The sequence below is a fragment of the Passer domesticus genome, chromosome 27, assembly GCF_036417665.1.
Source record: "Passer domesticus isolate bPasDom1 chromosome 27, bPasDom1.hap1, whole genome shotgun sequence".
NCBI classification, from domain to species: domain Eukaryota; kingdom Metazoa; phylum Chordata; class Aves; order Passeriformes; family Passeridae; genus Passer; species Passer domesticus.
This window is the reverse complement of record NC_087500.1, coordinates 2,556,224-2,579,605: the sequence shown is the minus strand read 5'-3', so window position 1 is coordinate 2,579,605 and position 23,382 is coordinate 2,556,224. Positions and strand designations below refer to the sequence as shown.

General features: G+C 56.7%; 8 gene segments (V, D, J or C); all 8 read right to left on the bottom strand.

Moving 5' to 3' along the window:
• Positions 1–3,610: 3,610 nt before the first annotated feature.
• Positions 3,611–4,676, bottom strand: LOC135286565 (T cell receptor alpha variable 4-like). The segment is given in 2 exon segments: positions 3,611–4,125; positions 4,622–4,676. Coding segments are annotated over 2 exon segments (570 nt in total).
• A 118-nt stretch (positions 4,677–4,794) lies between these two features.
• LOC135286564 (T cell receptor alpha variable 1-2-like) lies at positions 4,795–6,722 on the bottom strand. The segment is given in 3 exon segments: positions 4,795–4,855; positions 5,532–5,799; positions 6,674–6,722. Coding segments are annotated over 3 exon segments (378 nt in total).
• Positions 6,723–7,712: 990 nt separating this feature from the next.
• LOC135286563 (T cell receptor alpha variable 4-like) lies at positions 7,713–8,682 on the bottom strand. The segment is given in 2 exon segments: positions 7,713–8,182; positions 8,628–8,682. Coding segments are annotated over 2 exon segments (525 nt in total).
• A 2,012-nt stretch (positions 8,683–10,694) lies between these two features.
• Positions 10,695–11,585, bottom strand: LOC135286562 (T cell receptor alpha variable 4-like). The segment is given in 2 exon segments: positions 10,695–11,077; positions 11,534–11,585. Coding segments are annotated over 2 exon segments (435 nt in total).
• Positions 11,586–13,625: 2,040 nt separating this feature from the next.
• Positions 13,626–14,527, bottom strand: LOC135286561 (T cell receptor alpha variable 4-like). The segment is given in 2 exon segments: positions 13,626–14,008; positions 14,476–14,527. Coding segments are annotated over 2 exon segments (435 nt in total).
• A 1,868-nt stretch (positions 14,528–16,395) lies between these two features.
• LOC135286560 (T cell receptor alpha variable 9-1-like) lies at positions 16,396–17,795 on the bottom strand. The segment is given in 3 exon segments: positions 16,396–16,515; positions 16,800–17,239; positions 17,744–17,795. Coding segments are annotated over 3 exon segments (612 nt in total).
• A 2,043-nt stretch (positions 17,796–19,838) lies between these two features.
• On the bottom strand, positions 19,839–20,745 carry LOC135286559 (T cell receptor alpha variable 4-like). The segment is given in 2 exon segments: positions 19,839–20,221; positions 20,694–20,745. Coding segments are annotated over 2 exon segments (435 nt in total).
• Positions 20,746–21,068: 323 nt separating this feature from the next.
• On the bottom strand, positions 21,069–23,338 carry LOC135286558 (T cell receptor alpha variable 4-like). The segment is given in 3 exon segments: positions 21,069–21,102; positions 22,360–22,801; positions 23,287–23,338. Coding segments are annotated over 3 exon segments (528 nt in total).
• Between the last annotated feature and the right edge of the window lie 44 nt (positions 23,339–23,382).

The following is a 23,382-nucleotide window of genomic DNA, read 5'->3' as shown; positions in this document are numbered from 1 at the left end:
CTGGTGTGGCTCACTCAAAACTTAGTGTCAGACTGACGCAATAGTTTCTGTCTGAGGGAATTAACTGCATGGATTTCATTAGTATTGATCCATCATGAAATCTTGTGATGATCTGGTGCTAATAAGGATTCTCTCCAAACTGGGAAAGGAAAGGGTCTCTCAGTGTCAGGTAAGAAATGTCATACAAGGAGAGTTGTGTGTAGTCAGCAGAGGCAGACAGACAGAACAATCGCCAGTCCACAGCTAGAATGAAAAATGCGTTTCCCTTCTCTCCCATACTGTGGGATCCCGGAAGCCACCTCAGAGCAGAATTGCACAAGCAGAAATGCAGGCTCAGTGAAACTCGGTGCTTGCTAAAGGATCACCATTGACTCTTCCCACTGCTTTATCAAAGGCTCCTTCCAGCTGCAAGGTCACTTAATGAATTATAATCCGCCTCACCACTGACCCACTTTTAACCTATTCCTGCCATCCCCACGGCCACAATACCCAGGGAAAGACACATAGCAGGGAAAGGTTTTAGTTTAGGTGGAACAGGATCAATGAGGGCATCTCCCACTCTCAGCAAACTCTGATTGCTCTTCCCCCAGCCACACTGAAGTCTTGGAAACACGAGATGCAGAAGTTGACTCTGCCAAGTCCAACACCTGCTCCCCTCCCAGCCAAACACAGAGCACCTCAGTGTGCACAGGTAGCTGTGGCCTGACAGGGTTGTTTGCTGCCCTGATTAGCACAGCTGGACGCAGCCCACACTGAGGAGAGGGGCTGAGCGCGGTCGGTAACGCCAAGCTGGAGCTGCCAGTGCAGGTGCCGGTGTTGGTGTCAGCATCAGTGCCAGCGTTGGCGTCGCTGTGGGTGCTGGAGTGGGTGTCGGTGAAGCTATCGGTCCCGGTGTCGGTCCTGGTCCTATTGCCGGTGTCGGTTCTGGTGCCAGTCCCACTGCCGGTGCCGGTGCCGGTCCCGGTGCCGCAGCCCGGGCCGAGCGGGGCGAGGCGGCCCCGGCGGGCGGAGCGGCAGCGCCCCCTGCTGGCCCCGCCCGGCCCCGCCCGCGGCGGTTCGTGCCCGGCCGCAGCCCCGGCTCCTCTGCCCGTGGCCCCAGCGCGCAGTAATACACGGCCGCGTCCCCGCGCCGGGGCCGCCCGAGCCACAGCGCGCTCCAACGCCGATCTGCCGACACCGTCAGGCGCCCTTCAGGGGATCGCACCTCCTTGGACACTTTAGCAGTGAACACCACGAGTTCGGGCCCTTTGCCCGGCAGCTGACGATACCAGTGAATGAAATCGCCCATCCGGATATTGGGGTGAGAGCACTTGATTCTGATGCCGGTGCCTTCAACGGTCTCCAGGAATGGCTCCTGCTCCACTTGGGCTTTGACAGCAGCCACTGCCAGGGAGAAAAAACAAACAAACCACAACTCCTGCTTTCTATTCAGTTCTGCCTGCCAATTCCCAGAACAAAGCCCGCAGAAGCAGTCAGGAGCACAGAGGGATGAGGAGGAAAACAGTTCCCAGAGGATGCCAAGAAGATACAGAGCAATGGACGTTTTCATGAATCGTTTGTGGAGAAATGTATGACTGAATGACAGAAGGATCAGTGCAGTCACTGGAGAATGGGAGGATGTGGGAGGAAGCACAAAAAGACAGTAGGAAAATAAGCAAGGTGTATGGACCAACTTTGTGAGCTCTAAAGAAGGTATGATTGTCCAGGTTGTCGCATAGAATACATTCCAGAGATTTCTGTGGGAGTATGGGATGGAGAAAAAGGAAGGATGAACGGGAGAAGAGTTCTTGAGAAAAGTCCTGGCAAGAAGCCAGACAGGACGGCAGCCTCCGGAGACCTGCGGGATAACCCCAGCCCAGACCAGGCCCCTTCCCCGCCCCCGCGCACCGAAGATCAGCGCGGCCAGCGCCGGCAGCGCCGCGCCCCGAGCCCGCCGCATGCCGCCGCTCCGCCGGCCGAGCCTCGCTGTGCCGCTGAGCCCCGGCTCTGCTGCGGCCGTGCCGCCTCCTCTCCGCCGCCGCCAGCTCCGCCCCGGGGCTGAGCCCTGCGCCGCTGCCGCTCGGGCTCTCGCCGAGTCCTGGCGGGGAACGGAGCGGAGGCGAGCGCGGGGGCTGCGGGGCGGCGCTCGGCTCTCTGCACGTCGGCAGCGCCGGGGCCGGCCTGGGGGGCAGGGCATCGGCCTGCCATCGTGGAGCTCACCATTGACACTGCCTGCCTTTCCTTCGCTCCCATCATCTGTTCCCTCCCATCCTCCCTTTGCTGTCGTGTCGGGACTCCCGAATTGTCCTTCAGGGCACTGGAAAGAAACCCACACACACGGATAGAGGAGCTGGGCATAAAGCCTCAGCCTTTCTCTGTGTCCACGAAACCAATGTGATGCAGGTCAGGGGAGAGCAGCTGTGCACTGGCCAGGAGAGACCTGTGTCTCTGTGTCCATGTGTCCATGTCCCTGTGTGTATCTGTGTCCTCTCTCTGTGTGTCTGTGTGTCCATGTGTCCATGTATGTGTGTGAGCACTCTCAGCCATGGTGAGCCACTCCCAATATTTCAAACAGAATTAAGCTAAAAATCCAAACTTGGGGGAAACCATCCTTTTTGGGGCTGGCAATTGGCAGTAGCGGAGCATGAAGTTTAGAGCGGTGGGAGAAGGAGGGCTCAGGAAACAGGGACTGCATTTCAGTGCCTCTTCCCTGGGCAAATCTCCTGCACGCTGTTGCATCATTGTTCAGCTGCAAACAGCATCCTTGTGAATCTGGGCAAATGCTGCTCTGTGATGCTCAGGGCAGAGCAGCGGAGAGTGTCTCCAGTGAGATCAATGCATTTCACTGGTTGAGTAAAAAACAGGGCACACAGAGGCACACGCAAAGAGACACACAAAGACACATATGCTCCTGCACATCGAGGGGGATTCGTGCATGAATTTCTGCTTCCACAGGAACTCCTGTGGACCCTGCCTGAACACAAGCGCACACAATCCAGGAGCACAGGCAAGGACACAGTCAGCCATGGACGCTGCTGAGGAAACCTGGGAACAAGTGCAACAGGCCTGGAGTCTTGTGGGGAAGGACAAAGAGTCAGGCAAGGCCCTGGCATAGTTTGTGTAACCACAGGCTGAACACAGGGCAAGATGTCCAGAGAGGCACGACTACTTTCCTGAAGGAAATTTCAACAGGGCATGGGTGGAACCAGCAGCCCAACGGTGACACACAGGGAGGGAAAAACTCAGTGAGCATCAGGGTGAGCTGAGGAGGGAAGGTGTATGTGTAAGTGCGTGGGACTAGATTTGTATTGGAATGTGCTTTATGTGTGCACATCTCTGGATGGGAATATTCACATAGATGTGTGTGCAAAGACTTAGGTGCAGAAGCAGGAATAGGAATGTGTGTTTGCACATCAGTGGGGACATGGAACAAGGAGAAGTGTCTGTGCCTGAGTCTACTTCAGAAATATGTGTGCACAACCTCTTCATAAAGGCAGAGCTAGGAGTTACTCTTTCAGTTTGTGCAAGCTCCAGACTTTGTTAGTCGTACTGTGAAGACGAGTATGTGCAGTAGGAGTTCTTTAATTACTTTTTCTTCCACTCAGGGTGCTGCTGTATACCCAGAAAAGTGTCAGGGAGGGGATGGAAGTGAGGAGAAGCAATAGCACCTGCACTGAGGGCAGGCAGGCAGGGCGTGTGCGGGCCTGTCGGTGTCGCTGGCGGTGCCGGTGCGTGCGGGCTCGGGGCAGCGGAAGGAGCTGCGGAGCCGCGCCCCGGCAGCGCCCCCTGCTGGCCCCGCCCGGCCCCGCCCGCGGCGGTTCGTGCCCGGCCGCAGCCCCGGCTCCTCTGCCCGTGGCCCCAGCGCGCAGTAATACACGGCCGCGTCCCCGCGCCGGGGCCGCCCGAGCCACAGCGCGCTCCGACGCCCGTCCTGCGACACCCACAGCTGTCCTGCAATGGCCGGCACTTCCTTGGAGCCTCTAGCTGTGAGGGCGAGGAATTCGGGCGCTCGGCCCGGCAGCTGACGGTAGAAATGGATGTAATCGCCGCGAATTTTTTTGGGATGTGAGCAGGTGATGTTGATGCCGGTGCCCTCGGTGGTCTCCAGGAATGGCTCCTGTTGCACCTGGGCTCTGCTTGAAGCCACTGCCAGGGAAAGAAAACGGATAAACTTTAAATTCTGCAGTCTCCACTGCACATGATTAATCCCGCTTAAACAGTCAGGAATGTACAGAGATAATGAGAAAAACAGTACTGTGTTGATTTCAGCATAAGCAGGAATGGAAGTGTCCATTTCAGGTTTGTGGAGAGATGAATGAGTAAATGCCAGGAGGAAAAGTGCAGTCAGTGGAGAATGGTATGATGAGATATAAAGTGCAAAAATGTAAGAAGAAAAGGTAGAAGAGGCAAGGACTTAGTCCATAAGTAATAAGGAATGAGAGGAATGGAATGCTTGTGCAGGGCTGGACACAGAAGAGAATCAGGAGATTTCTGAGGGACATGGGATGGAGAAGAGGGAGGGATAAACAAGAGAATAGCTCTCGGTAAGAGGTCTGTGAGGAAGCCAGGCAGGACAGCAGCATACGGGGGCCTGCGAGATCACCCCAACTCAGAACCGGCCCCGTTCGGCACCCCCACGCACCGATGATCAGCACCAGGGCCAGCGCCGGCAGCGCCGCGCCCCGAGCCCGCCGCATGCCGCCGCTCCGCCGGCCGAGCCTCGCTGTGCCGCTGAGCCCCGGCTCTGCTGCGGCCGTGCCGCCTCCTCTCCGCCGCCGCCAGCTCCGCCCCGCCACCCGCCTCAGCCCCCGCCTCTCACGCCACCAGCGCCACGAGCCACACAAGGACCTTTGCCACGGCCAGGGACAAGGGACAGCTGTGTCCCATCGCACACAGCAGCGACACCGCATGGCAAGCACATCCACCCTGCACGCACCTGCAGCGGGCAGCTGCCGGCCCCGCTCAGCTGCACTCGGGCTCTTGGCGAGCCTGGCAAGCTGCTGCTCTGTGCTGCTCAGGGCCAGGGCACTGCTCGCTGTCCCTGGCATGCTCAGGAAATTCCCTCCGGATCAGGGACACACACGGACAGGCACAGGGCCATGCTCTCCACCGTGCAGCCACAGACGAATCCATGCTTCACGTGTGTCCATGCAAACGGGGCTGCTCCAAGGGCTCACAAGGCAGGAACACACAACCAGCCCTGGGATCTGCTGAGGACATGTGGGGCCAAAGGCAGCAGGGCTGGAGTGCAGAAGGACAAGGTCCCAGGCAAGCACAGGGGATAATTTTACTTTTTACTTAGAGACTGCCCAATGTGGAAATGAGTCAAAATAGCGCAAAACACATTCACAAGGAAAGTGCTCAAATTAATGTGGTCAAAACCACCACAGCGTTGTACACACATAGAGATGCAGCTGATGCTGAGCATCATGGTGAGATCAGGGTCCCTCCCGAAGCTCAGCCTTGCACTGACACATCCCCTCCCTGCCCTGGCTTGTTGCACAGCTGAGGAAGCTGCCTGCACCAGGGTGTCTTGCACAGCACAGAGGTACAAGGCAGTGTCAGAGAGCTCCACGTGTTCCAGCTGCAGGACACTGGATTTGCCCGTGGTGTTCAGGTGCGTGGTGAAACGGCCGCTGTGCCTGGGGCCAGTCCCTGCCTGATAGGAGAGCAGCCGTGGGGCTTGGCCTTTCTGCAGCTGGTACCAGAGCAAGGCATTGAAATAACTGCTCTGGTATTTGCAGGTGGTGTGGAAGGGGTGTCCCTGCTTGACTGTGACTGCTCCATCTTCCTGGGTGACTGTGATCTGTCCCGTGGTGCCTGCAAGAAAGTCAGAGTCAGTAGCTCCACAGGGAAGGAGAGTGGGAAGCAAATCGAAGTGCATGGGAAATCCTGGTGAAGAAAGCTGCCTGCCTTGTAGCATTGTCCTGAAATATTTTGGAGAGAAGTTCAGAGCTCCTTGCTCTGCATCCTCTAAAGGGGAGCTGGGCTGCCTCCCTGCTCCTTCCTCTACTGCTTGAAGAAACAGGGAACAGCCTGTCATGGCTGAACTGTGTGTGCTGGCACCAGCAACTCTCCAGCTGCCTGAGGAGCCCAGGGAGGTGCAGCAGAAAGGCTCATCCTGCTTCCCCATCCCTCTCATCTCTGAGGGCTCCTCAATCTCTAAGCACACACGATGATGATGCTGGAAAGGGGGAGCCCTGGTTGTGTCCATCCCAGTGAATTCTGGAAGCCGTGGCAGAGCTGTGTGAGGCTGGAGGCAGAATGGGATACCCTGTTAATGTCAGTGAAGGGAGAACTTTGAGGTGCCTGGGGAGGGCTTGAGAGGAGCTGGGAATGTTGGTTGAAATGGGAAGAATGTGGGACTGTAGAGACAGCTGAGATCTCCTGAGGTGACTGCAAAAGGATGAGAAGAGAGTGGCAGAGGGAGATGGAATAATGGAAGAGAAAAGACAGTAAAGGGCCGGATGTTTCTCTCTGTTCCCTTTCCATGTTCAACTTAAATAGCTCCTTCAGGAAACACTTGCAAAACCACAAAGAGAAGCTGATTTTTTTTTAGTTTTTCCCTTCATTCGCAGGCATTTTCCCCCATGGTGCTGATTAGGTTTTTGAGGATTTTCTCAGGGAAAGGAAGAAGAAGAAGAAGAAGAGAAGAAGAAGAACAGGGGCGCCTTGGGGAAGGGGCAAGACTTACCGAGGAGCTGGCCCAGGCAGACGGTGAGGATGAGATTTGCGAGGTGCATGGCGAGAGCAAGCTGCGTGTTTGCTGAGTGGGGCAGAGGCAGAAAGCGCGTCCCAGCCCCGAGAGAACAGAGCTGCCGGAAACGACTCTGGGCGGCAGCAAAGGAAGCAGCGGCGGGAGCAGGCAGAGCAGTGACCTGTCCCTGCAGTGCCTGCACTGCTCCTTGTGCGTTTCTGACTCGTCCAGCAGCCGCCCCCGAGGCTCCCTCAGCCATTGGCACTGTGAGCATCCCGTGCCCCTGGGGCCTCAGTGATGGGAAGGGGCTGATCCCGCTCAGCTCGCAGTGGAGTCCTCACCTCCGCAGCTGCAATGGGCAGCTCTGCTGCACAGCCAGGGTGGGCACCTGGGAGCTGGGGGAATTCTTCCCCACTGAGGTTTCTCAACTTTCCGAGCTGTCCTCAGCTCTGTGGGGTCACTGCTAATCTCCAAAGCCGGGTGGCTTTTGGAGAACTCCAAGGCTGGAGACTGCACAGCCTCACCAGCATTCCTTGGTGGGTGCTCTCTAACACTACAAGACCTTCTTAAACCTTCATTATTCTCATGTTCTTATTATCCCTTCTTTTCACTCACAAACTCAGCCTGAGCCACTTCACAGCAGTTTGCTAATGGGCCATCCATTAGAAGTAGGAGAGCTCTGAGCTCCCTCCTTCTCTCCCTTATCACCTACTGCCCGATTGATGTCATTGTGTGCTTTGTTCATCACTTTGCTTTTCCTTGTTCTTCCCTTGGGAAAGGAAAATGGACGTGATGTGAGCCTTAGAGAAGCAGACACTCTCACCTTCCAAATGCCCTGACTGTGGCCTCTGCTGAAGTTCTACATGCAAAGGAGCTCATGAAGACGCTGAAAAGCTCCTGTCCGTAAAGGAAAAGGGGGCTTTAGAGCAAGAATCCGAGCAGTAACCTCAAGTGGAGGCCTGTCTTTCTAGTGTCTGCCTCTGACACTTGCAGCGTTGCTAAACCCTTGTGTTTGCTTCTCCGGATGCGTGAGGTGTTACTGATGTGCAGGGAAAGGATCAATGCCTGTCAAGGGGAAGGTGAGGGTGGCCGGGTCCTTTGCAGATCGGAACCGCGGGAGCGCGGCGGGCGGAGCGGCAGCGCCCCCTGCTGGCCCCGCCCGGCCCCGCCCGCGGCGGTTCGTGCCCGGCCGCAGCCCCGGCTCCTCTGCCCGTGGCCCCAGCGCGCAGTAATACACGGCCGCGTCCCCGCGCCGGGGCCGCCCGAGCCACAGCGCGCTCCAGCGCCGATCTGCCGACACCCACAGCTGTCCTGCAATGGCCGGCACCTCTTTGGTCTCTTTCACAATGACAGCGAGGAATTCAGGTCCTCTGCCAGGGAGCTGACGGTACCACTGGATCCAATCGCTGGTCTGGATTTTGGGATGTGAGCAGGTGATGTTGATGCCGATGCCCTCGGTGGTCACCAGGAATGGCTCCTGCTGCACCTGGGCTCTGGCCATAGTCACTGCCACGGAAAAAAGAACAATCACTTTTCCGACCCAACCCTGTTAAATAAATCCCTTTCAGACGGAGATGGGAGAGGATTAGAGAGTAGCTCAAACTGAGATGTGTTCTGATAATAAACAGTATGGAGAGATTATTTCTCTGAGAGGGTTTCGCTGGGGACAAGAATCTCTGATGGATATTTTGAAGGACAATTGTAATTTTTAAGTGGAGAAAGGAAAGAGGAAAATAGATTTGCCCGGATGGATGGATGGAGAAATGGGAGTAACAGAGGCAAACTCCCCGGGAAGGATTTCGCTGAGGAAAAATAAACCCTATGGCGTCGGAGGAAGGGACAGAGAGCAAACAAGCACTGAGAATGAGAAGGAGGGTAAGAGATGTGTATTAGGGCGAGCGGGGTCTCACACAGCCCCTCAGCCACCCATACTGCTGCCTTCCCCACGCACCGATCATCAGCAGCGCGGCCAGCGCCGGCAGCGCCGCGCCCCGAGCCCGCCGCATGCCGCCGCTCCGCCGGCCGAGCCTCGCTGTGCCGCTGAGCCCCGGCTCTGCTGCGGCCGTGCCGCCTCCTCTCCGCCGCCGCCAGCTCCGCCCCGGGGCTGAGCCCTGCGCCGCTGCCGCTCGGGCTCTCGCCGAGTCCTGGCGGGGAACGGAGCGGAGGCGAGCGCGGGGGCTGCGGGGCGGCGCTCGGCTCTCTGCACGTCGGCAGCGCCGGGGCCGGCCTGGGGGGCAGGGCATCGGCCTGCCATCGTGGAGCTCACCATTGACACTGCCTGCGTTTCCTTCGCTCCCATCATCTGTTCCCTCCCATCCTCCCTTTGCTGTCATGTGGGGACTCCCGAATTGTCCTTCAGGGCACTGGTAAGGACGGATAGAGGAGCTGGGCATAAAGCCTCAGACTTTCTCTGTGTCCATGAAACCAATGTGATGCAGGTCAGGGTAGAGCTGCTGTGCACTGGCCTGGAGAGACCTGTGTCTGTGTGTCCATATGTCTGTGTGTATGTGTGTCCCTCTCTCTGTGTGTCTATGTGTCCATGTATGTGTGTGAGCACTCCCAATATTTCAAACAGAATTAAGCTAAAAATCCAAACTTGGCTGAAACCATCCTTATTGGGGCTGGCAATTGGCAGAAGCAGTGCATGAAGTTTAGAGCAGTGGGAGAAGGAGGGCTCAGGAAGCAGGGACTGCATTTCAGTGCCTCTTCCCTGGGCAAATCTCCTGCATGCTGCTGCATCACTGTTCAGCTGTTCCCACGATCCTTCTGAGTCTGGGCAAATGCTGCTCTTTGAAACTCAGAGCAGAGCAGTGGAGAGTGTCTCCAGTGAGATCAATGCATTTCACTGGTTGAGTAACACAATAGGACACACAGAGGCACACAGACACACAAAGACACATATGCTCCTGCACATCGCGGGTGGGGGTTAATGTATGAATTCGTGCTTCCACATGGATTCCTGTGCACGCTGCCTGAACACAAGCACACACAAACCAGGAGCACAGGCAAGGACACAATCAGCCGTGGATGCTGCTGAGGAAACCTGAGAACAAGTGCAGCAGGGCTGGAGCCGTGTGGGGAAGGAAAAGGAGTCAGGCAAGGCCCTGGCACGGTTTTGGTACTGAGAGGCTGAACACAGGGTAAGATGTCCAGAGAGGCACGACTACTTTCCTGAAGGCAATTTTAACGGGGCGGCATCGGAACCAGCAGCCCAGCGTTGTCACATGGGGATGCAAAAACTCAGTAACCATCAGGGTGAGCTCAGCTGGGAAGTAGGGAAGGTGTATATCTAAGTGTGTGGGAATAGATCCATGCTGGGATGTGCTTTATGTGTCCACAACTCTAGACAGGAGTGTTCACGTAGATGTGTGTGCACAGGCTTGGGTGCAGGAGCAGGAATAGGAGTGAGTGTGAGTGTTTGTACATGAGTGGGACATGGCAGAAGGGAAAGTGTCTGTGGCTTGGGATCCTTTGGAAATGTGTGTGCACACACCTCTTCATCAATGCCGAGGTAAGAGTTAGTCTTTGGGTGTGTACAAACTCCAGAGTATGTTTGTGGTACCGTGAACTCGTGTATGTGAACTAGGTGTTCTTTAATTACTTCCCCTTCTCAGGGTGCTGTTTTATTCCCAGAAACAATTCAGGGAGGCTCAGGGATGTGATGGAAGTGAGGAGAAGCTCACCAGTTAAACTGAGGGCAGGCAGGCATGGAGTGTGTCGGCCTTTCCGTGTCATTTGTCACTAGGTCCCGTTTCCTCACCGAGCGGGGAGCCAACATCTCCTGAGCCTTCCTTTGGCTGCCAATGCAATGGGATCAGAAATTCCTTTCCAGATTGCTTTGACCGCTGCTGAAATGTTCCGTTCCAGCAGAATTGGTTTGTGCGCCGTGCAGGGCAGCATCCTTGTGCCCGGAGGGGTCTCTGGCAGCAGGCCGGGCCGTGTGCCGGGCCCGTGGTTGCTCCCGGTCGGGATGCCGGGGGTTGCGGGCGCGGCTCGGTGCCGGCCCCGGCGAGCGGCGTCAAGCGGGAGCGGCAGCGCCCCCTGCTGGCCCCGCCCGGCCCCGCCCGCGGCGGTTCGTGCCCGGCCGCAGCCCCGGCTCCTCTGCCCGTGGCCCCAGCGCGCAGTAATACACGGCCGCGTCCCCGCGCCGGGGCCGCCCGAGCCACAGCGCGCTCCAACGCCGATCTGCCGACACCCACACACGGCCCGCCCTGTCCGGCAGCTCTTTGGAGTCCTTGTGAATGCTCACAAAGAGTTCGGGTCCTCGGCCAGGGAACTGTCGATACCAATAGATCAAATCGCTGGTCTGGATTTTGAGATGTGAGCAGGTGACGTTGATGCCTGTGCCTTCGGTGGTCTCCAGGAATGTCTCCTGCTGTACCTGGGCTCTGGCCACTGCCACTGTCATAGAGAAAGAACAATCACTTTTACAGAAAATGCTATGCATGGGGAGATGGGAGACAATGACAGAGCAGCGTGAACTGGGATATGTTCTGATAATAAAGTATGGAGAGATTATTTCTCCTCGAGGAATTGGCTGGGGACAAGAATCTATGACGGATACTGTGAAGGATAATTTAAATTTTTAAGTGGAGAAAGGAATGAGGAAAATAGATTTGCCCGGATGGATGGATGGATGGATGGAGGGACGGATGGACGGATGGAAAAATGGGAGTAACAGAGGCAATCTCCCTGGGAAGGATTTCACTGAGGAAGAACAAACCCTATGACGGCAGAGGAGGGGTTCAGAGACCAAACAAGAATTGAGAAGGAGAAGGAGGGTAAGAGATTAATCATAAGGTGAACGGGATCTCACACCGCCACACAAGCTCTCCTACTGCTGCCTTCCCCACGCACCGATGATCAGCGCGACCAGCGCCGGCAGCGCCGCGCCCCGAGCCCGCCGCATGCCGCCGCTCCGCCGGCCGAGCCTCGCTGTGCCGCTGAGCCCCGGCTCTGCTGCGGCCGTGCCGCCTCCTCTCCGCCGCCGCCAGCTCCGCCCCGGGGCTGAGCCCTGCGCCGCTGCCGCTCGGGCTCTCGCCGAGTCCTGGCGGGGAACGGAGCGGAGGCGAGCGCGGGGGCTGCGGGGCGGCGCTCGGCTCTCTGCACGTCGGCAGCGCCGGGGCTGGCCTGGGGGGCAGGGCATCGGCCTGGCATCGTGGAGCTCACCATTGACAGTGCCTGCCTTTCCTTCGCTCCCATAACCTGTTCCCTCCCATCCTCCCTTTGCTGTCATGTGGGGACTCCCGAACTGTCCTTCAGGGCACCGGAAAGAAATCCACACATGCGGGTACAGGAGCTGGGCATAAAGCCTCAGCCTTTCTCTGTGTCCATGAAACCAATGTGATGCAGTTCAGGGGAGAGCATCTGTGCACTGGCCTGGAGAGACCTGTTTGTATGTCCGTGTGTCCATGTGTCTGTGTGTATGTGTGTCCCTCTGACTGTGTGTTCATGTGTCCATGTGTGTGTGTGAGCACTCCCAGCCATGATGAGCCACTCCCAATATTTCAAACAGAATTAAGCTAAAAATCCAAACTTGGGTGAAACCATCCTTGTTGGGGCTGGCAGCTGGCAGTAGCAGAGTGTGATGTTTAGAGCAGTGGGAGAAGGGGGACTCAGGGAGCAGGGACTGCATTTCAGCGCCTCTTCCCTGGACAAATCTCCTGCAGGCTGTGGCATCATTGTTCAACTGCATCCAGGATCCTTCTGAGTCTTGGCAAATGGTGCTCCGTGATGATCAGAGCAGACCAGAGGAGAGTGTCTCCACTGAGATCAACACATTTCACTGGTTGAGTAACACAATAGGACACAGACACACACGGACACATGGACACACACAGACACACTCACAGGCTCCTGAACATCGGGGGAGATTCATGCACGAATTTGTGCTCCCACATGGATTCCTTGAACACAAGCACACACTAACCAGGGGCACAGGTAAGGACACAATCAGCCATGGACGCTAATGAGGAAATCTGGGAACAAGTGCAGCAGGACTGGAGCCTTGTGGGGAAGGAAAAGGAGTCAGGCAAGGCCCTGGTATGGTTTGTGTAACCACAGGCTGAACAGAGGGTAAGATGTCCAGACAGTCACAACTGCTTTCTGAAAGGAATTTTAACAGGCGAGGATCGGAACCAGCAGCCCAATGGCGACACAAGGGGAGGAAAAATCCAGTGACAATCCGGGTGAGCTGAGGAGGGAAGTAGGGAAGGTGTATATCTAAGTGTGTGGGAATAGATCCATGCTGGGATGTGCTTTATGTGTGCACATATCTGGACGGAGAATATTCACATATATGTACGTGGGCAGACTTGGGTGCAGGAGCAGGAATGGGAGTGAGTGTGAGTGTTTGCACATCAGTGGGGACATGGCAGAAGGAAAATTGTTTGTGCCTGGGTCTCCTTTGGAAATGTGTGTGCACACACCTCTTCATCAATGCAGAGATGTGAGTTACTTTTTGGCTGTGTGCAAGCTCCAGATTGTTTTTGTGGTACCGTGAAGTCGTGCATGTGAACTAGGAGTTCTTTAAATACTTCCCCTTCTCAGGGTGCTGTTTTATTCCCAGAAACAATTCAGGGAGGCTCAGGGATGTGATGGAAGTGAGGAGAAGCAATAGCAGTTACACTGAGGGCAGGCAGGCATGGAATGTGTCGGCCTTTCCGTGTCATTTGTCACTAGGTCCCGTTTCCTCACCGAGCAATGAGCCAACATCTCCTGAGCCTTCCTTTGGCTGCCAAAGGGATCAGAAATTCCTTTCCAGATTGGTTTGACCGCTGCTGAAATGTTCTGTTCCAGCAGAATTGTTTTGTGCGCCGTGCAGGGCAGCATCCTTGTGCCCGGAGGGGTCTCTGGCAGCAGGCCGGGCCGTGTGCCTGGCCCGAGGTTGCTCCCGGTCGGGATGCCGGGGGTTGCGGGCGCGGCTCGGTGCCGGCCCCGGCGAGCGGCGTCAAGCGGGAGCGGCAGCGCCCCCTGCTGGCCCCGCCCGGCCCCGCCCGCGGCGGTTCGTGCCCGGCCGCAGCCCCGGCTCCTCTGCCCGTGGCCCCAGCGCGCAGTAATACACGGCCGCGTCCCCGCGCCGGGGCCGCCCGAGCCACAGCGCGCTCCGACGCCGATCTGCCGACACCCACTGCTGTCCTGCAATGGCCGGCACAGCCTTGGAGTCTCTCACTGTCAGCACAAGGAATTCGGGGCCTTTGTCCCGCAGCTGACGGTACCATTGGATCCTTTCGCTCATCTGTATCGTGGGGTGTGAGCAGGTGATGTTGATGCCGATGCCCTCGGTGGTCTCTAGGAATGGCTCCTGCTGTACCTGGGCTCGGGCAACAGTCACTGGCACGGAGAAAATAAAAATCACTTTCCTTCGGCAGCAAATGCCATGCAGGTAAAGTGGGGAGAGGGCAGAGGAGGACAGATCAGAGGTAGCTGGGATATTCTGAGAATAAAGGTTGGAAAGACTGCTTCTCTGAGAGTAATTTATTGGAAATAGGAATGTGGGATATTTTGGAGAAGTGTCAGACTGCAGAATGGGAGACTGGAATGAAGGAAAATAGACTGGCTGAATTGCATGGATGACTAGATGATTGAATGAAACAATGGATGATCAAAGAAATGCAGTAGAAGATCTGGCAAGCTGGGAGTGAGTGGATTCATTGAGAAGAGGAGAATCGAGGGCAGAGGGTGTAAAAGTAGCAAGGAGGAGCAGGAGTGACAGAGACAAATGCCGAGCCCAATGCTCATCCCAGGCAGACGCAGCCCCAGCCCCTGCCTCCGCCACGTCCCCCGCCAGCCCCGCACACCGATGATCAGCGCGGCCAGCGCCGGCAGCGCCGCGCCCCGAGCCCGCCGCATGCCGCCGCTCCGCCGGCCGAGCCTCGCTGTGCCGCTGAGCCCCCGCTCTGCTGCGGCCGTGCCGCCTCCTCTCCGCCGCCGCCAGCTCCGCCCCGCCACCCGCCTCAGCCCCCGCCTCTCACGGCACCAGCGCCACGAGCCATACCAGGACCTTTGCCACGGCCAGGGACAAGGGACAGCTGTGGCCCATCGCACACAGCAGCGACACCGCATGGCACGCACATCCACCCTGCACGCACCTGCAGCGGGCAGCTGCCGGCCCCGCTCAGCCGCGCTCGGGCTCTTGGCGAGCCTGGCAAGCTGCTGCTCTGTGCTGCTCAGGGCCAGGGCACTGCTCGCTGTCCCTGGCATGCTCAGGAAATTCCCTCCGGATCAGGGACACACACGGACACACTCAGATACACAAATACTTCTGCACACCCGTGTGCTGTTCTCCACAAATTTGTGCTTCTCATGTGTCCCTGCAAACGGGGCTGCTCCAAGGGCTCACAAGGCAGGAACACACCAGGGAGCGATAGCAGCTGTTGACTTTGCTAAGGCCACACGGTGCCAGAAGCAGCTGGGCAGAAGCATTGTGTGGAAGGAAAAAGCCCCAGCCAAGCCCAGGTCAAATCTTATGCTGCGCACAAAGTGATGATGAGTCAAAATAGACCAGCACACCTTCCTGAGGGCAATAATAGCAGGTCAGGCACACCCATGGGGAGACAACCAGAACTGAACATCGGCATGAGCTGGGGAGAGAGGAACAGACAAAGCTGGGGGATGTCGTGCAGCCCAACGGGCCACGAGTGTCCCATTAAGGATGGCTGGAGCTTCTTGCTGAGAATGATAAAATCAGAGGCACCGTGGCTGACTCATCTCTCTCCTGTTGTGGATCCATGCAGCACTGCAGCTGAGTCTTCTGCCTTCTCTGTTGCCTTCCAGCCCAATATATCCTGCTGCCTTTTATCCCAACGTTCATGAGAAGCCTTCTTTTTGGAATGGGTATATCCTAAACCTGGAAATGTACAGGCAGCAGTGCAGGAAAGGAAAGCACAGCCCCCAGCATTAGGTGTGCTGGTTTGCACTCAGTTGAGCTTGTGGGCAAATTGTTCCCTCTGCAAAGGTGTCCTCTAGGCCTGTGGAAATGAAGGGCAGGTAAGAAAGGCAGCCCAAATCCTGGGGCCTTACCAATTTCTCTTGCCTATTTCTGTGGCCTACTACATGGATGAAAATACTTAGAAAATCAAGACAAAATCAAAATTTAATTAATTATCAACCAAAGCATAAGGGAGACCTCCCATTGTCTCCCAACCTTCTGAGTGGAACCCATCTTGCTTTCGAAACACCTGATGGAGCTCTGGTGTGGCTCACTCAAAACTTAGTGTCAGACTGACGCAATAGTTTCTGTCTGAGGGAATTAACTGCATGGATTTCATTAGTATTGATCCATCATGAAATCTTGTGATGATCTGGTGCTAATAAGGATTCTCTCCAAACTGGGAAAGGAAAGGGTCTCTCAGTGTCAGGTAAGAAATGTCATACAAGGAGAGTTGTGTGTAGTCAGCAGAGGCAGACAGACAGAACAATCGCCAGTCCACAGCTAGAATGAAAAATGCGTTTCCCTTCTCTCCCATACTGTGGGATCCCGGAAGCCACCTCAGAGCAGAATTGCACAAGCAGAAATGCAGGCTCAGTGAAACTCGGTGCTTGCTAAAGGATCACCATTGGCTCTTCCCACTGCTTTATCAAAGGCTCCTTCCAGCTGCAAGGTCACTTGATGAATTACTATCCTCCTCACTACTGGCCCATTTTAAACCTATTCCTCCCAACCCAATACTCAGGGACAGACACATAGCAGGGGATGGTTTTAGTGTGGGCAAGTGGGCTCAAGGTGGACATCTCCCACTCTCAGCAAACTCTGATCGCTCTTCCCCCAGCCACACTGGAGCCTTGGGAACATGAGATGCAGAAGTTGACTCTGCCAAGTCCAACACCTGCTGCTCTCCCTGCCACACACAGAGCATCTCAGTGTGCACAGGTAGCTGTGGCCTGGCGGGGTTGTTTGCTGCCCTGATTAGCTTAGCTAGACGCAGACCACACTGAGGAGAGGGGCTGAGCGCGGTCGGTAAATCCAAGCTGGAGCTGCCAGTGCGGGTGCCGGTGTTGGTGTCAGCATCAGTGCAAGCGTTGGCGTCGCTGTGGGTGCTGGAGTGGGTGTCGGTGAAGCTATCGGTCCCGGTGTCGGTCCTGGTCCCCCTGCCGGTGTCGGTTCTGGTGCCAGTCCCATTGCCGGTTCCGGTGCCGGTCCCGGTGCCGCAGCCCGGGCCGAGCGGGGCGAGGCGGCCCCGGCGGGCGGAGCGGCAGCGCCCCCTGCTGGCCCCGCCCGGCCCCGCCCGCGGCGGTTCGTGCCCGGCCGCAGCCCCGGCTCCTCTGCCCGTGGCCCCAGCGCGCAGTAATACACGGCCGCGTCCCCGCGCCGGGGCCGCCCGAGCCACAGCGCGCTCGAGCGCCGATCTGCCGACACCGTCAGGCGCCCTTCAGGGGATCGCACCTCCTTGGACACTTTAGCAGTGAACACCACGAGTTCGGGCCCTTTGCCCGGCAGCTGACGATACCAGTGAATGAAATCGCCCATCCGGATATTGGGGTGAGAGCACTTGATTCTGATGCTGGTGCCTTCAACGGTCTCCAGGAATGGCTCCTGCTCCACTTGGGCTTTGACAGCAGCCACTGCCAGGGAGAAAAAACAAACAAACCACAACTCCTGCTTTCTATTCAGTTCTGCCTGCCAATTCCCAGAACAAAGCCCGCAGAAGCAGTCAGGAGCACAGAGGGATGAGGAGGAAAACAGTTCCCAGAGGATGCCAAGAAGATACAGAGCAATGGACGTTTTCATGAATCGTTTGTGGAGAAATGTATGACTGAATGACAGAAGGATCAGTGCAGTCACTGGAGAATGGGAGGATGTGGGAGGAAGCACAAAAAGACAGTAGGAAAATAAGCAAGGTGTATGGACCAACTTTGTGAGCTCTAAAGAAGGTATGATTGTCCAGGTTGTCGCATAGAATACATTCCAGAGATTTCTGTGGGAGTATCGGATGGAGAAGAAGGAAGGATGAACGGGAGAAGAGTTCTTGAGAAAAGTCCTGGCAAGAAGCCAGACAGGACGGCAGCCTCCGGAGACCTGCGGGATAACCCCAGCCCAGACCAGGCCCCTTCCCCGCCCCCGCGCACCGAAGATCAGCGCGGCCAGTGCCGGCAGCGCCGCGCCCCGAGCCCGCCGCATGCCGCCGCTCCGCCGGCCGAGCCTCGCTGTGCCGCTGAGCCCCGGCTCTGCTGCGGCCGTGCCGCCTCCTCTCCGCCGCCGCCAGCTCCGCCCCGGGGCTGAGCCCTGCGCCGCTGCCGCTCGGGCTCTCGCCGAGTCCTGGCGGGGAACGGAGCGGAGGCGAGCGCGGGGGCTGCGGGGCGGCGCTCGGCTCTCTGCACGTCGGCAGCGCCGGGGCCGGCCTGGGGGGCAGGGCATCGGCCTGGCATCGTGGAGCTCACCATTGACAGTGCCTGGGATTTCTTCGCTCCCATCATCTGTTCCCTCCCATCCTCTCTTTGCTGTCATGTGGGGACCGCCGAATTGTCCTTCAGGGCACTGGAAAGAAACCCACACACACCGGTACAGGAGCTGGGCATAAAGCCTCAGCCTTTCTCAGTGTCCACGAAACCAATGTGATGCAGTTCAGGGGAGAGCAGCTGTGCACTGGCCTGGAGAGACCTGTTTGTATGTCCGTGTGTCCATGTGTCTGTGTGTATGTGTGTCCCTCTGACTGTGTGTTCATGTGTCCATGTGTGTGTGTGAGCACTCCCAGCCATGATGAGCCACTCCCAGTATTTCAAACAGAATTAAGCTAAAAATCCAAACTTGGGTGAAACCATCCTTGTTGGGGCTGGCAATTGGCAGTAGTAGAGTGTGATGTTTAGAGCAGTGGGAGAAGGGGGGCTCAGGGAGCAGGGACTGCATTTCAGCGCCTCTTCTCTGGGCAAATCTCCTGCACGCTGTTGCATCATTGTTCAGCTGCTCCAAGGATCCTTCTGAGTCTGGGCAAATGGTGCTCCGTGATGATCAGAGCAGACCAGGGAAGAGTGTCTCCATTGAGATCAACACATTTCACTGGTTGAGCAACACAATAGGACACAGACACACACGGACACATGGACACACACAGACACACTCACAGGCTCCTGAAGATCGTGGGAGATTCATGCACGAATTTGTGCTCCCACATGTATTCCTTGAACACAAGCACACACAAACCAGGAGCAGAGGTAAGGACACAATCAGCCATGGACGCTAATGAGGAAACCTGGGAACAAGTGCAGCAGGACTGGAGCCTTGTGGGGAAGGACAAGGAGTCAGGCAAGGCCCTGGTATGGTTTGTGTAACCACAGGCTGAACAGAGGGTAAGATGTCCAGACAGTCACAACTGCTTTCTGAAGGCAATTTTAACAGGCAAGGATCGGAAACAGCAGCCCAATGGCGACACAAGGGGAGGCAAAATCCAGTGACCATCGGGGTGAGGTGAGGAGGGAAGTAGGGAAGGTGTATATCTAAGTGTGTGGGAATAGATCCATGCTGGGATGTGCTTTATGTGTCCACATCTCTGGGCGGAGAATATTCACATAGATGTACGTGGGCAGACTTGGGTTCAGGAGCAGGAATGGGAGTGAGTGTGAGTGTTTGCACATGAGTGGGGACATGGCAGAAGGAGAAATGTGTTTGTGCCTGGGTCTCCTTTGGAAATGTGTGTGCACACACCTCTTCATCAATGCAGAGATGTGAGTTACTTTTTGGCTGTGTGCAAGCTCCAGATTGTTTTTGTGGTACCGTGAAGTCGGGTATGTGCACTAGGAGTTCTTTAAATACTTCTCCAACTCACGGTGCTGCATTATTCCCAGAAACAATTCAGGGAGGCTCAGGGATGTGATGGAAGTGAGGAGAAGCGCACCAATTAAACGGAGGGCAGGCAGGAACAGGAGTGTGTTGGCCATTTCTCTGTCATTTGTCACTAGGTCCCCTTTCCTCACCGAGCAATGAGCCAACATCTCCTGAGCCTTCCTTTGGCTGCCAAAGGGATCAGAAATTCCTTTCCAGATTGGTTTGACCGCTGCTGAAATGTTCTGTTCCAGCAGAATTGTTTTGTGCGCCATGCAGGGCAGCATCCTTGTGCCCGGAGGGGTCTCTGGCAGCAGGCCGGGCCGTGTGGCGGGCCCGTGGTTGCTCCCGGTCGGGATGCCGGGGGTTGCGGGCGCGGCTCGGTGCCGGCCCCGGCGAGCGGCGTCAAGCGGGCGCACCAGCGCCCCCTGCTGGCCCCGCCCGGCCCCGCCCGCGGCGGTTCGTGCCCGGCCGCAGCCCCGGCTCCTCTGCCCGTGGCCCCAGCGCGCAGTAATACACGGCCGCGTCCCCGCGCCGGGGCCGCCCGAGCCACAGCGCGCTCCGACGCCGATCTGCCGACACCCACACACGGCCCGCACTGTCCGGCAGCTCTTTGGAGTCCTTGTGAATGCTCACAAAGAGTTCGGGTCCTCGGCCAGGGAACTGTCGGTACCAATAGATCAAATCGCTGGTCTGGATTTTGGGGTGTGAGCAGGTGATGTTGATGCCTGTGCCTTCGGTGGTCTCCAGGAATGTCTCCTGCTGTACCTGAGCTCTGGCCACTGCCACTGTCATAGAGAAAGAACAATCACTTTTACAGAAAATGCTATGCATGGGGAGATGGGAGACAATGACAGAGCAGCGTGAACTGGGATATGTTCTGATAATAAAGTATGGAGAGATTATTTCTCCTCAAGGAATTGGCTGGGGACAAGAATCTATGACGGATACTGTGAAGGATAATTTAAATTTTTAAGTGGAGAAATGAAAGAGGAAAATAGATTTGCCCGGATGGATGGATGGATGGATGGATGGATGGATGGATGGATGGATGGATGGACGGATGGAAAAATGGGAGTAACAGAGGCAATCTCGCTGGGAAGGATTTCACTGAGGAAGAACAAACCCTATGACGGCAGGGGAGGGGTTCAGAGACCAAACAAGAATTGAGAAGGAGAAGGAGGGTAAGAGATTAATCATAAGGCGAGCGGGATCTCACACAGCCACACAAGCTCTCCTACTGCTGCCTTCCCCACGCACCGATGATCAGCGCGGCCAGAGCCGGCAGCGCCGCGCCCCGAGCCCGCCGCATGCCGCCGCTCCGCCGGCCGAGCCTCGCTGTGCCGCTGAGCCCCGGCTCTGCTGCGGCCGTGCCGCCTCCTCTCCGCCGCCGCCAGCTCCGCCCCGGGGCTGAGCCCTGCGCCGCTGCCGCTCGGGCTCTCGCCGAGTCCTGGCGGGGAACGGAGCGGAGGCGAGCGCGGGGGCTGCGGGGCGGCGCTCGGCTCTCTGCACGTCGGCAGCGCCGGGGCCGGCCTGGGGGGCAGGGCATCGGCCTGGCATCGTGGAGCTCACCATTGACACTGCCTGCGTTTCCTTCGCTCCCATCATCTGTTCCCTCCCATCCTCCCTTTGCTGTCATGTGGGGACCCCCGAATTGTTCTTCAGGGCACTGGAAAGAAACCCACACACGGATAGAGAAAGCTGGGCATAAAGCCCCAGCCTTTCTCTGTGTCCACGAAACCAATGTGATGCAGCTCAGGGGAGGGCAGCAGTGCACTGGCCTGGAGACACCTGTCTGTGTGTCCGTGTTACCATGTGTCCGTGTGTCTGTGTTTAGAGCAGTGGGAGAAGGAGGGCTCAGGAAGCAGAGACCGTATTTCAGTGCCTCTGCCCTGGACAAATCTCCTGCATGCTGCTACATCATTGTCCTGCTACACCCGGCCTTCTTGTGTGTCAGGGCAAATGTTGCTCTGTGATGCTCATGGCAGAGCAGTGGAGAGCAGGTCCAGTGAGATCAACACATTTCACTTATTGAGAAACAGAATAGGACGCAGACACACATGGACACACACAGACACACCCACACAGACATACACACATGCAGAGGTTTCTGCATAATGGGGGGAATTCATGCAGGATTTTGTGCTCCCACATGGATTCCTGTGGACCCTGTCTGAACACAAGTGCACACAAACCAGGAATACAGGCAAGGACACAATCAGCCATGGACGCTGCTGAGGAAACCTGAGAACAAGTGCAGCAGGGCTGGAGTCTTGTGGGGAAGGACAAGGAATCACGCAAGGTCCTGGCATGGTTTGTGTACTCACAGGCTGAACAGAGGGTCACATCTCCAATGAGAAACGCCTGATTTCCTGAATGCAATTTCAACAGGGCTGGGTTGGAACCAGCAGCCCAGCAATGACACATGGGGATGTAAAAACGAGTGACCATCAGGTGAGGTGAGGAGGGAAGAAGACAAGGTGTATGTGTAGGTTTGAGGGAATAGATCCCGTTTGGAATGTGCTTCATCTGTGCACCTATCTGGACAGGAGAGTTCACGTAGTTGTGCATGCAAAGAGTTGGGGGCAGGAGCAGGAATAGGAGTCAGTGTGCATGTTTGCACATCAGTAGGGACATGGCACAAGTAGAAGTGTCTGTGACTGGGTCTCCTTCGGAAATGTGTGTGCAAACACCTCTTCATCAATGCAGAGCTATGAGCTACTCTTTGGGTTTGTTCAAGTTCCAGAGTATGTTTTTGATACTGTGAACACGGGCATGTGCAGTAGGAGTTCTTTAATTACTTCTTGTCCTGCTCTGGGTGCTGCTTTGTTCCCAGAAAGGCGTCAGGGAGGCTCAGGGATGTGATGGAAGGGAGGAGAAGCAATAGCACCTGCACTGAGGGCAGGCAGGCAGGGCGTGTGCGGGCCTTTCGGTGTCGCTGGCGGTGCCGGTGCGTGCGGGCTCGGGGCAGCGGAAGGAGCTGCGGAGCCGCGCCCCGGCAGCGCCCCCTGCTGGCCCCGCCCGGCCCCGCCCGCGGCGGTTCGTGCCCGGCCGCAGCCCCGGCTCCTCTGCCCGTGGCCCCAGCGCGCAGTAATACACGGCCGCGTCGCCGCGCCGGGGCCGCCCGAGCCACAGCGCGCTCCGACGCTGATCTGCCGACACCCACACACGGCCCGCACTGTCCGGAAGCTCTTTGGACTCTTTCATTATGACTGTGAGGATTTCGGGTTCTCGGCCAGGCAGCTGACGGTACCACTGGATCCAATCGCTGGTCTGGATTTTGGGATGTGAGCAGGTGATGTTGATGCCGGTGCCCTCGGTGGTCTCCAGGAATGGCTCCTGCTGCACCTGGGCTCTGACCATAGCCACTGCCACGGAGAAAAGAGCTATCACTTTTCCGACCCAATCCTGTTAAAAAAATCCCTTTCAGTCAGAGATGGGCGAGGATGAGAGTAGCTCAAACTGGGATGTGTTCTGATGATAAACTATAAAGAGATTATTTCTCCAAGAGGGTTTCGCTGATGACAAGAACCCAGGACAGATGTTATGAAAGACAATTGAAATTTTTAAGGGGAGAAAGGAATGAGGAAAATAGATTTGCCTGGATGGATGGATGGATGGATGGATGGATGGATGGATGGATGGATGGATGGATGGGTGGATGGAAAAATGGCGGTAACAGAGTCAAATTCTCTGGGAAGGATTTCACTGAGGCAAAACACACCCTATGACGGCAGAGGAGACAGAGAGCGAACAAGAATTGAGCAGAAGGAGGGTAAGAGATGAATCATAGGGCGAGCGGGGTCTCACACAGCCACACAAGCTCCCCTACTGCTGCCTTCCCCCGGCTCACCGATGATCAGCGCGGCCAGCGCCGGCAGCGCCGCGCCCCGAGCCCGCCGCATGCCGCCGCTCCGCCGGCCGAGCCTCGCTGTGCCGCTGAGCCCCG